At 47.3% G+C, this 11993-nt stretch overlaps 1 protein-coding gene across 2 annotated transcripts in view; it reads right to left on the bottom strand.

Annotated features, from left to right (window-relative positions):
• Positions 1-1341: 1341 nt before the first annotated feature.
• The window catches only part of TASOR2 (transcription activation suppressor family member 2), a 70847-nt gene continuing 60195 nt past the window's right edge, over positions 1342-11993 (bottom strand). For both annotated transcript variants that reach the window (XM_030577611.1, XM_030577686.1), the window contains 4 exons: positions 10958-11063; positions 6071-6252; positions 4383-4497; positions 1342-2142 (listed from right to left, as the gene is read on the bottom strand). In XM_030577611.1, the coding sequence (XP_030433471.1) occupies positions 2136-2142; positions 4383-4497; positions 6071-6252; positions 10958-11063 (410 nt within the window). In that variant the 3' untranslated portion in view covers positions 1342-2135. The remainder of the gene's footprint in view (positions 2143-4382; positions 4498-6070; positions 6253-10957; positions 11064-11993) is intronic.

Genomic DNA, 11993 nt, shown 5'->3' with positions numbered 1-11993 from the left:
AATACCTTGAGGAGTATCTTCCTTATGAAATCCTTCATCTTTTAAAGTAAAGGGGGTGGGGGTTGCCCACTTGGACTACTATTACTTGAAGGACGTAGGCTTAGGACTCCATCTCAACTTGGTCTCCCTTGCTTCTAGCACCCTTTTAATCATGGAATGTGAGAGATTCGTGGACTTCTGCAGCCTATTTGAGCCCTCCACAACCACAGCCAGGCAGGGGCACAGCACCACCCTGACATGACAAAGGACTAGAAGAGTGAATTTTCAATGAAGATACTAAATACACCAGGAAGAGTAGGATCAGTCCATTGCCCAATGCAGGGGAAAAGTCAGGGCTTTCCTAGAACTATTGTCTAACTCTCTGCACTGCTATTTCAGTAGAAGCCCACTGAGGGGTCAGGTGGAGGTAGAATCTTTAACCAACCACCAGCCCTGGGTTTTAGCTTGTGGCAACCAGTAATGTGCTATTGCTCTGTTGTCCCTGCAGCAGCCCATTGAAACCCAGGCTCTGACTACATGCCATGAATATCCTATAAGACGAGAAGGTTACTCCCCCTGTACACTAACTGAGGTTCTTCAAGATGTAAGTCCCCACCCCATGCATGCACCACTCTACATGCAGTAGTGCCCCCTGCTCCTAGGATTGGAGATGTTTGGTAGCAGTGCCTGTTGGACTGCATGTGTGGTCCACCCAGCTTGTGCTGTGAGTGGCATCTACCTATCTATCAGAGAGAGAGAGAGCTAGCTGTGTGGTCCTGGTTTTGTAGACTCAAGCTCCCTCTGGACAGGCCTGGCTCCGGTGTTTTTGCTGCCCCAAGGGGGCGGGGGGAGCCGCTATCAGCACTTCTAACGCCGCTGCTTCATTCTTCAGCGGCAATTTGGCGGCAGGGCCTTCCCTCCGAGGGGGACGGAGGGACTCGTCACTGAATTGCTACCGAAGAGCCAGATGTACCGCCCCTCTCGTTAGCCACCCCAAGCTCTTGCTGCGCTGGTGCCTGCAGCCGAGTCTGCCTCTGGAGGAAGTGAAAGCGCAACAGCACAAGCTGCTTGGTCTCCTGCATACCCTACGTCAGCAAAGAGACCCTCCCCTATCAATAAGGCCCTTTTGGACCTGGCCAAGGTTCTTTGGCACACTGCAGCGTTGATCCTGCCAACCTGCGAGCCAGCAGATAAGACACATTACAGCCCAGCAACAGACGTGGAATTTCTCTTTTCCCGCCCAGCTCCCTGGGTCAATGTAGTTCATCAGAATGATTTGTGGGGGGGGAGGGGGGCTATACTCAATTACAGGGAAGAAAGTTGGAGTGCTTTGGTAAAGTTCTAAGCCAACAGCAACGTAGGAGACTTTGAATTGTCTTGTTTTATTAGTGAAACGTTATACAAAGTCATCCTGTACACGACAGCTTTACTTTGTCTGCTTTATTTTAAAAAAACTATTAGTTACAAAACACTTCCTCCCAGTAGATACCTTAAGTATCTTACAAATGTTGCTTGTGTGCTGAAGTTTCCTTTCAAAACGATTAGGTTTTTAGAATCCCATAAATATGCGTTTTGTTCCAGAATCCTGACATTCTGCTATTTACAAGAGTTCCAGCTAGTGGAAAAGAGAAGTCCCACAAGTCAAACGGTACCATTAGAAAACCAGTGAGAACTTAATGTAGTGTTGATTCACCAGTCGCAGACTTAGTGATCTGGAGTAGTAATCTTGAACACACGGAAAATGTACAAAAATCCTGTCATACCACATGCAGGTTGTGTCTCTTATGTACCATAAACACGCATTTATAAAAAGCACTTGCTAAAATGGACTAACATCTCTAAGCTTCAAGTAAACTGTTCTTCCCCTACTGTTTCCAAGTGCAGCTGTACTAACTTCAGAAAACAAATAATTTAAAATACTGCATACATGGACATAACTCCCTTCCTATGCAGCTGGAGTGGGGTGCATCTCTTCTACTGCTACTCACTGGCTATCCTCAGATAATTAACATCCTACTAAAAAAGGGAAAACTACTACTTCTGCGCCGAGAGCTTTATTCTGTAACAGCAGAACCCCAACAAGTTACCTTTAGCTAAACTATTTTAACAAAAGCTTCATTCTTGGTCACTGGAACCACCTGCGCTGTCCTTGAATTTCATAACCTGCAACACATGAAGTTTCACAAATTGCTTTTAGTAGCTGTTTCACTGGCACTGGCTACCCGCGCTATGCTGTGTGGCAGGCAGGATGTTCTGTACGTTCACATGGGATAGCCACTGTCAGAACATCCAGGCATCTGGTTAAAGGACTGAAACTACCAGCTGGTGGTACCTCCACTAGAGTCTCACTAGGGGAAAACATTTTCAGGAAGTCTGCTCAGTTCTCCCCCTGCCCAGCTGTGCGCTAAAAAAAAATGCAAAATTTGCTGCTCTGGTCTGATAGGGGGCAGGGCAGGCTGAGGGAGGGCTCCTGCCAGCAGGGAGCTGGTGAGGGGGGCTCTGGGCAGGGGCTTTGGCCTGGGAGGAAGTGGAGGATGCTGGGAACCAGAGGTTTGTGGGGTGCCAGATTTTAGATGGGGTTCTGCACCTAGGGACTCTGCTGCTGGCCCGCCTCTGATGCGCCACTCCTGGCCCAGCGCAGGAGTCCCAGCTGCCCGGCCCCGTGTGGCGGGATCCCGGGGTCTGGCTGCCCGGCTCCATGCTACGGTGTCCTGGGATCCCGGTCCGGCTGCCCACTCAGGGCAGCAGGGTCTGGTTCCCCACTGCCTGGCCCTGCTCTGCAGGATCATGGTCTAGCTCCCCACGGTGGGGTCCCAGGTTCCAGCTGCCTCCCAGGGCTCCCCTTCTGGTCCTCTCTGTGGAGCGTTCCCTGGGAGGCGGGCGCTGGGCACAGGGCACTGTAGGAGGTTGAGGGTGGGGGAGGAGGGCTGTGGGTCTCAACCTATGGCCCACAGTGATAAACCGGTTGAGAACCACTGGTCTGTGCACTAATAACTTGCATCTTAACACAAGGTGCGCACTAAGGGCTTAGCTATGCTGCAGTGTTAGCCTGAGTTGTTACCCCACGCTGCCTCTCGTCCAGCCAGTCTCTAGCTCCGGGTAAATGGTGATTTATACATGAGTGAGTTGGTCTGTCCCAGAGGAGTGGGCCTGGGTTAATGCTCGACTGCTCCCGCCGGAGCAAGTGAGCCAGCAGGGACTCAGCTGCTCTGTGCTGCTCCCAGTCACTCTGCAGCTCTAGCGCTCTGCAGCATGCGCACGCTCAGCCGAGCTACGCTAGCTCCAGGAATTCATTTGCTAGCACAGCAGTGAAGTTAAGCCCTGCGGCGTTACATGGGCACCAAAATAATCAGGAACGGGAGAGTTAAAGCTAACAAGTGCCTGACTTTTCCTTGCATAGTCTCAGAGTTCTTTCATCAAGACCCCCTTCTGACACCGGCTTTTAAACTGGGGGAGGAGTGGGGCGCAGTCAGGTGGACAGTGGCCGCACGACAATTAGGCAGGGAATGCCCTAGTGGCAAGGTAGGAGTGGGGAGCTGGACAGGTGGCGAGGGGAGGAAGAGCTGCAGGAGCAGGAGAGCAGTAGGGTACAGAAGAGGTGGGAGGCCAGGCTTGCGTGGCAAAGTGTTGCAGGCCAAAGGGGGGAGGAAGAAGACAAGAGCTAGCGGAAGTGTTTGCTGACACAACTCCGCTGTACCCGTTTTACTTGTGCGCAGTCCAAGAGAGAGCACTGCCCTTCGTAAAGCTCAACTCTCTGACCGAGGGAAGCAGACACTCCGCTGGCCACTGGAAACATGCAGGCTGGGTATGAGGGGTGCTGCCTTTCTGCCTTGCCCTCAAAGCTTTAAAAAACTGCAATGGATTCAGCAGTGAGCACAGGACAAGGCAGGTAAGCGAGCTCGAGCATGTTCCCTTCCGGAGCCCTAGGATTCCGGACCCTGCTGTTCCCTTTTTCAGCTGCTGGAAGGCAGCTACCACTCTAGCAATCCCTGGCTTGGCTGTGGGGCCCTAGCCCTTGATAGAAAGCACTAGTGCAAAAGGCAGCAGCACTCGGGAATCCCAGCTCCTGGGTCTTGGACACAACACGCAAAGGATTTAGCTACAAAGGTAACTCCCTCTCCCACACCACCAGCTGGAGCCACTGAGCAGTCAAGCTCCTGCAGTGACTGGGAGGAAAAGAAGAGACAAGGACAAGCTATAATGCCGTATCGCCCCCTTGTGGAACAGGCTAGATCTGCCTCCTCTTGAGTAATTCTAATCTCCAGGCCTCCACTCTCCCTCCACAGAGCACTGATACATTCCCTCTATTATGGAGAAGCCTGGTACTAGATTTGCTGCATGGGCATTAATTAGCGCACTTTCTGCTAGAGGGATTCACGCTGTAAGCTCTCATTCGCTCTTACCAACAGCTGCTTTGAAATGGGGCAACCACGTTCTGCACAGTTCCAGCGAAGTTACTGACATCAGTGACTAGGATCCCTTTGCTTTCAAAGACCTCTCTGCTGACGCCAGGCTTATCTGCAAATGGCAAAGCAACAGTAAGAAGCATCCCCTTGATGGAATGAAACGGGTCTTTTTGCTTATGGAAAACCTAAAGTAACTCAGCACGGTCAGACTGACCTATCTAACCAGCAGCTATTACCTTCCTCATGTCAGAGTGTGGTAGGTTCATCTCCCTGTGTGAAATGACTGATTCCAATTTTTATTTGCTGTTTTGCAAATTTCAGCAGATTAATGAAAGTGCTTTGTAAATAGCTGCTGAGCAGCCAATAATAAAATAAGCAACGATAAGAAAACACACTAGTGCATTAAATAGCCTTGAAAAATTGACACAAAAAATATACCACAGCAGGCAGAAAATTCTCTTGTCCTTTACTGTGATGAACGATAACGAAACAATATTTTATCTGCCTGACCAAAAAAAAAAAAATACTTGCCCTGAGCAAGGGAAATTTTGCAATACAGTAGCGCTGGAGTGGGAGACCTGGATCATATTCCTGCTCTCCCTGTGTGACACTGGTCTATGCATCAGCTTCCCCAGCGCTAAGGAGCAGTTAACATTATCACTTCACAAGGCTACTCTACGCTTGAATTCCTTAAATGCTTGTAAAGCACTGTGAGATTATCCCAGCGGAGGAACTATGCCTGTTCCATGGACCCACCGATTTTCTACCCTCCTCCACTGAAAGACGGCACAACACTTGTGCTTACAAGCAAACACTCAGCTATGTGAAGCTCACAGAGCCTGCGATGAGCCTGAGGGCACGTCAGCAAGGCAGATAAGTATTAGCATTATCACATCATCATGCTCCTTTGGAAGAAGGGTGAACGGAAGCCCAGAGGTCAGGTGAATCCTTCCAGTAAAAAAGCCAGACAGTAACAAAGCTGGGAAGACAACAAGATGTCTGTGCTTCTGGTCCCCTACGCTATAGACACATCCCTAGGGTGACCAGATGTCCCTTTTTTATAGGGACAGTCCCATTTTTGGGGACTTTCTCCTATATAGACGCCTATTACCCTCTACCCCCATCCCAATTTTTCACAGTTGCTATCTCGTCACCCTACGCATCCCCCTTTATCAGGATAAGAAGACGCTACAGGTGCTTGTCCCATAAGCTTTGAGTTAATTACGGTTCAACTCCCAAAGGAATCTTTTATTTTCACCAATTATAACTCCTGTCAAAATCTGTTTGTCATCAAAAAGGAATGTTTAATAGAATCCACAAGAACATAAGAATGACCCTACTGGGTCAGACCAAAGTTCCGACCGTGGCCAATGCCAGGTGCCCCAGAGGGAGTGAACAGAACAGGTGATCATCAAGCAATCCATTCCATTGCCCATTCCCAGCTTCTGGCAAACAGAGGCTAGAGACACCAGAACTATGTGCAACCAGCTGTCCCTGTTCTGTTAACTGGCCTTGTGCAGTGTTTCACACCCCCTACCGTGTCTGTCCTTCGTTAGAACATAAACCATTTGAGGGCGGATACAGTCTATCTGACGATTGTAAAGCAGCCAGCAAAATGAAGTCCCAATGCCGACTGGTGCTACTGTAAAACAAATCATTAGTGGTGTCCTGAGCTCAGCTCTTACCTGTGAGATACACAGCAAACCTCGCACTGATCTGCTGAACCTGCAAGTTCAACAAACACTTCAGATGCTCGGATTTTGGGCACGATTTGGAGTCGCACTGATGGTAGTGAAGAACTTCCATGGTATTAGCTTCCTGGCACGATTTCAGTATCCAGTTCTTTTTGTGCGCAGTAGAATCCACCCTGTTGGAACAGAAACAAGTTTTACCCTGTGAATCATGGCGTCAGTTTACGTTCAGACAGAATAATCCTGGATAATAGTTAAAGCCTTCGTTCTACATACTTGTTCCTTTCCCCTTGACTTTCCGCCCTACGTGTTTGTTTGCTTTTTAACCTGTGCCAATGCAATTACATTAGTAATTGTCACTACAGCTCACCCCCACCCTGCCACCTTGCAAGAAAGTTTGCCAAGGAAGCTCCCAAGGCTGACCACTGCTTAGGTGGTCTCAGGGTGGCGTGTTATTGTCAGCTCAGATGTCTTTTTTATAGGGCCACCCAGAGGATTCAGGGAGCCTGGGGCAAAGCAGGGGAGCTGCAGTGCTTGTGCTTACCCAGCAGCGGTCTGGGTCTTCGGCGGCATTTTGGCAGCGGGGGGCCCTGCAGTCGCTCTGCATCTTTGGCTGCACTGAAGGGCCCCCTGTCGCTGAAATGTCACCGAAGACCCGGACCGCCGCCAGGCCAGGATACACGGGGCATTTCGGCGGCGGGGGTCCCTTCAGTTGTTCCATGTCTTCGGCAGCACTGAAGGGCCCCCCGCCGCCGAAATGCCAGCTGAAGACCTGGACTGCCGCCGGGCCAGGGCTCACGGGGCCTGTGGGGCCCAGGGCAAATTCCCCCAAGTGCGTTCCCTGCCCCCCGGCATCCCTGTCCTGTTCCCAGCACCGGAACAGGACTTCAGAAGGGCTGCTTGGGCCTAACTGCAGTAATGGTTCCATCCATGTAGCTAACACCTACAGCTGTTACTCACTGCAGGATCCTAGTCTGGTAGATTCTGAAGAGAGAGTCCATTGAGGGTACGTCCATGCTGCAAATAAAACGCTGCAGCAATCAGCCTCCCACTACGGCACTAAAAATAGCAGCCTAGGTGCTCCCACCAAGGCAAGAGCCCGGGCTCCGAAAGCCACCGGGGCCCGAGCGGGAACATCTACATGGCTTTGTTCATCACTGGAGCGCAAGCTGGAGTCTGTAACGCCAGGCACTCAGACTCGCTGCCACGGCCTTTGGTTTCCTTTGGTATTTTTGCAGTGCAGACTTTTTCACAGATGCCCCAAGTTTCTGAGACCCCAGAGGCCGTTCAGAGAGACACACTGTCCGATGACCAATCACATTTCCTGACCTATGTTCACACGTTAGGTCGCTGAAGGTGAAAGAATTTTAAAAATAGATTTACTTTTCACCAGTTTTCCTTTCTGTACTTCTCTCTGCTCGGGCAGTGAAAACGGACTGCTCAGTTTTCACCTTTGATTCTAGTAAGTTTCACTTTCTGTCTCACTCACTAGCAGGAAAAAACACAGCAGGGGAATGTTCAAATCCAAACAAACTGTTTTCATTTAAAAAAAACATGGAAGTAATACTATTAAATGGACACTGTAAACTTTAAAAAAACTTCTGGGTCTTACAAGTAGGGTGACCTGAAGTTCTCATTTTATAGGGACAATCCCGATTTTTGGGTTTTTTTCTTATATATTACCCTCCACCCCCATCCCGATTTTTCACAGTTGCTGGCTGGTCACCATACTTACAAGTAGCACCTAAAATGACTGACTGATCGAGATGTTTTTTCCAGCATGTATAACTTTGTCCATTTGACAGTACTTCCTCAATAGCTGGTTTCACTGTTTTCCTGGCACAGTCAAGTCCCCTCATCATTGTTTGTGTGAGTCTTTCACACAGCAACAGGAGGAAAAATGTTTAAAAAAATACAAAGCCACAAACATTATTCTGGAAACTTAGTGGCTAACATAGGACCACAAAATACTTGGAACTATTTTTTTGAAAATTGACCAGATTTCAGGTTGACAATGTCCCTTTAACTTTAGCTTTTGTAAAACTTAGCTTTTACAAAGCTTACACTGAGCCTCATTTGATCTGCCAGCTTAACAATAATACAGTCAAATCCACTTTATCTGAACCTGCTTAAGGGAAATTTGTAAAATTAATAATTTCCTTTTTAATATCAATTGAAAAACCCACAAACCACTCCAAACAGCCCTCAATAAACCAAATGTTGAAATCCTTACACAGCTAACATTCCCAAACATTTCAATGGGAGTTTTGCTCAGTAAGGACTTCAGGATCTGGCCAGCAACTCCAGGACAGCATGAGTAGCTTTTTAATTGCCTACACAATATAACTTTGTTTTCAGTGTACTGCAGTTTATATGAGCACTGAATGAGGCAGGTGTCTGGTGGAAAGACAGTATGTGATCATTTAATTAAAGACTATCACCATACACACAAGCAACCTTATTTCTGGCATTTTCTAACTCTAGAGTGCTTGCCTTTGCAAACATAATCTCTTTTACCACCCTTGTGTGTGTGCTTTCACTGACTGAGGCTCTTTTTCACACTCCCCAAGGTTAACAGATTAAAGAAGTGTTTTTGCTGACCTATATCAGATGGTTTTTTTGGAACCTTTGCTTGATTTATAGATGGTCTGGATTTAAGATTTTAATTATAAACTTGTGGGAACTGGTTCTTGTCTAACAAGAAATTGCTCATGTAAACAAAAAGGAACATGAGTAGAACGTAAATCCTCTAATCAGTCCAATAAGGGACCAAGACAAAGTTTTAGATGCTTAACTAGCCCTGTCAGTCTGTACTGAAGACTGTGATGTCAGGCTGTAGTACTCACACCACTGATAAAAGGCCATGCAGAAGGGAGGGGAGCTAAATGAATCTGGTGGGGCCCAGTCTACAAGGTGCCACGGTGCAGAATCTGGGGGTGTGATTTCTAAAGCACTCTAACATGTTAGAATCATAGACTATCAGGGTTAAAAGATCATCTAGTCTAACCCCCTGCTCAAAGCAGCAGCAAGCCTCAGACAGATTTTTACCCCAGTGCCTTAAATGGCCCCCTCAAGGACTGAGCTCACAACCCTGGGTTTAGCAGGCCAATAGTCAAGCCACTGAGCTATATGTTGCACTCAGACTTTGCCATAGACCCTGCTCGTGTGGTCTTAAAGGTACCTAATGTGCATGTTTGCAGTCCTGTTTGAAACAGGGCTACATCACCACAAAGGAGATCTCTTGTAGTTTGTGCCAGCAGAGGCTACACAGGGCAGAGTGCTCTAGAAATCACACCCCTGTAGTCCACACTGCAGCACTGTGTAGACAAGCCTTGGGAAACCAGCCAGACAGTGCTGTCATTACTGCAGAATCACAGGACTGGAAGGGACCTCGAGAGGCCATCTAGTCCAGTCCCCTGCACTCACGGCAGGACGAAGTATTATCTAGACCATCCCTGACAGGTTTGTCTAACCGGCTCTTAATAAATCTCCAATGATGGAGATTCCACAACCTCCCTAGGCAATTTATTCCAGTGCTTAAGCCTGGAAGTTTTTCCTAATGTCAAACCTAATCCTCCCTGGCTGCAATTTAATCCCATTGCTTCTTGATCTATCCGCTGAGGTTAACAAGATCAATTTACCTCCCTCCTTCTTGTAACAGTCTTCTCTTCTCCAGAAGAAACAAGCCTAATTTTTCCTTCTAGGTCATGTTTTCTAGACCTTTAATCATTTTTGTTGCTCTTCTCTGGACTTTCTCCACATCTTTCCAGAAATGTGGCACCCAGAACTGGATACTATACACACACACACCTATTAATCTCATAGAGCTGGAAGGGACCCTGAAAGGTCATCGAGTCCAGCCCCCTGCCTTTACTAGCAGGACCAAGTACTGATTTTTGCCCCAGATTCCTAAGTGGTCCCCTCAAGGGCTGAACTCACAACCTGGGTTTAGCAGGCCAATGCTCAAACCACTGAGCTATCCCTCCCCACACCAATACTTCAGTTGAGGCCTAATCAGTGCAGTGTAGAGCAGAAGAATTACTTCTCGTGTCTTGCTTACAACAATCCTGCTAATACATCCCAGAATGACATTTGCTTTTTTGCAACAGTGTTACACTGTTGACTCATATTTAGTTTGCGTCTGACGAAGTGGGTATTCACCCACGAAAGCTCATGCTCCAATACGTCTGTTAGTCTATAAGATGTCACAGGACTCTTTGCTGCTTTTACAGATCTAGACTAACACGGCGACCCCTCTGGTACATATTTAGTTGTGATCCACTATGTCCCCCAGAGCCTTTTCCGCAGTACTGCTTCCTAGGCAGTCATTCCCCATTTTGTATGTGTGCAACTGATTGTTCCTTCCTAAGTGGAGGACTTTGCAGTTGTCTTCACTGAATTTCATCCTATTTACTTCAGACCATTTCTCCAGTTTGTCCAGATCATTCTGAATTTTAATCCTATCCTCCAAAGCACTTGCCACCCCTCCCAGCTTGGTATCGTCTGCCAACTTTATAAGTGTACTCTCTGTGCCATTATTTAAATAATTGATGAAAATACTGAACAGAATTGGACCCAGAACTGCTCCCTCCCTCTGAGATCCCACTCGTTATGCTCTTCCAGCTTGACTGTGAACCACGCTCTGGGAACGGTTTTCCAACCAGTTCTGCGCCCCATCTTATAGTAGCTAAATGTAGGCTGTATTTCCCTAGTTTGTTTATGAGAAGGTCATGCAAGACAGTATCAAAACCTGTACTAAAGTCAAGATATACTACATCTACCACTTCCCCCGCCCCATCCACAAGGTTTGTTACCCTGTGAAAGAAAGCTGTAAGGTGGTTTGGCACTATTTGCTCTTGACAGATCCGTGCTGACTGTTACCTTATGTCTTCTTTTAGTTTTTTACTTTCTTTGTAGTGAAGAAGCCATTTCCACTTTCCATGACTATTCAGCTTTTCCAGTGTTTTAACTATTTCCTTCAGCTGACCTGTGGGAATAAAACATTTCAGTCTGAGAATCAGGTGGTGTCGGCAAACCAGATGTTCAAGTATTACTACATATAGGAGGCACATTATCTTGTTCTTAAAGAGCAAAAAGTCTAGGAGTTTTGTATTATTTTCAGTGAGAGTTCAAGGGGTTATTAGAACAGAGGCATCTTTCATCTCCAACTCGCCAGTGGATCCAGAGAAGGTTGGTATCGGCCAAAAGACGTTACCAACTAACCACTGTCCTTTGGCCTATGTAAAATCAATTAGTGGGAATCTCTGCCTAGTTTCTAGTGTACAGATGTTCACACCACAAAATACTCTCATTCTCATTGGAATGAACTGACAGCACAGCAGTCATAAGAACGGCCATACTGGGTCAGACCAAAGGTCCATCTAGTCCAGTATCCTGTCTTCCAACAGTGGCCAATGCCAGGTGCCCCAGAGGGAATGAACAGAACAGGTGATCATCAAGTGATCCATTCCCTGTCGTTCATTCCCAGCTTCTGGCAAACAGAGGCTAGGGACATCATCCTTGCCCATCCTGACTAATAGCCTTTGATGGATCTATCCTCCATGAACTTACCTAGTTCATTTTTGAACCCTGTTATAACCTTGGCCTTCACAACAGCCTCTGCAAAGAGTTCCAGAGGTTGACTGTGCATTGTGTGAAGAAATATTTCCTTTTATTTGTTTTAAACCTGCTGCCTATTAGTTTCATTTGGTGACTCCTAGTTCTTGTGTTATGAGGAGTAAATAACACTTCCTTATCTACTTTCTCCACAGCAGTCGTGATTTTATAGACCTCTATCCTATCCCCCCCGAGTCGTTTCTTTTCCAAGCTGAAAAGTCGCAGTCCTATTAATCTCTCCTCATACGGATACTGTTCCATACCCCTAATCATTTTTGTTGCCCTTTTCTGAACCTTTTCC

This window comes from Gopherus evgoodei, chromosome 1 (genome assembly GCF_007399415.2).
Source record: "Gopherus evgoodei ecotype Sinaloan lineage chromosome 1, rGopEvg1_v1.p, whole genome shotgun sequence".
NCBI classification, from domain to species: Eukaryota; Metazoa; Chordata; order Testudines; family Testudinidae; genus Gopherus; species Gopherus evgoodei.
Note: the sequence above shows the minus strand (reverse complement) of the source record. Positions and strands in the feature narration are given on the sequence as shown.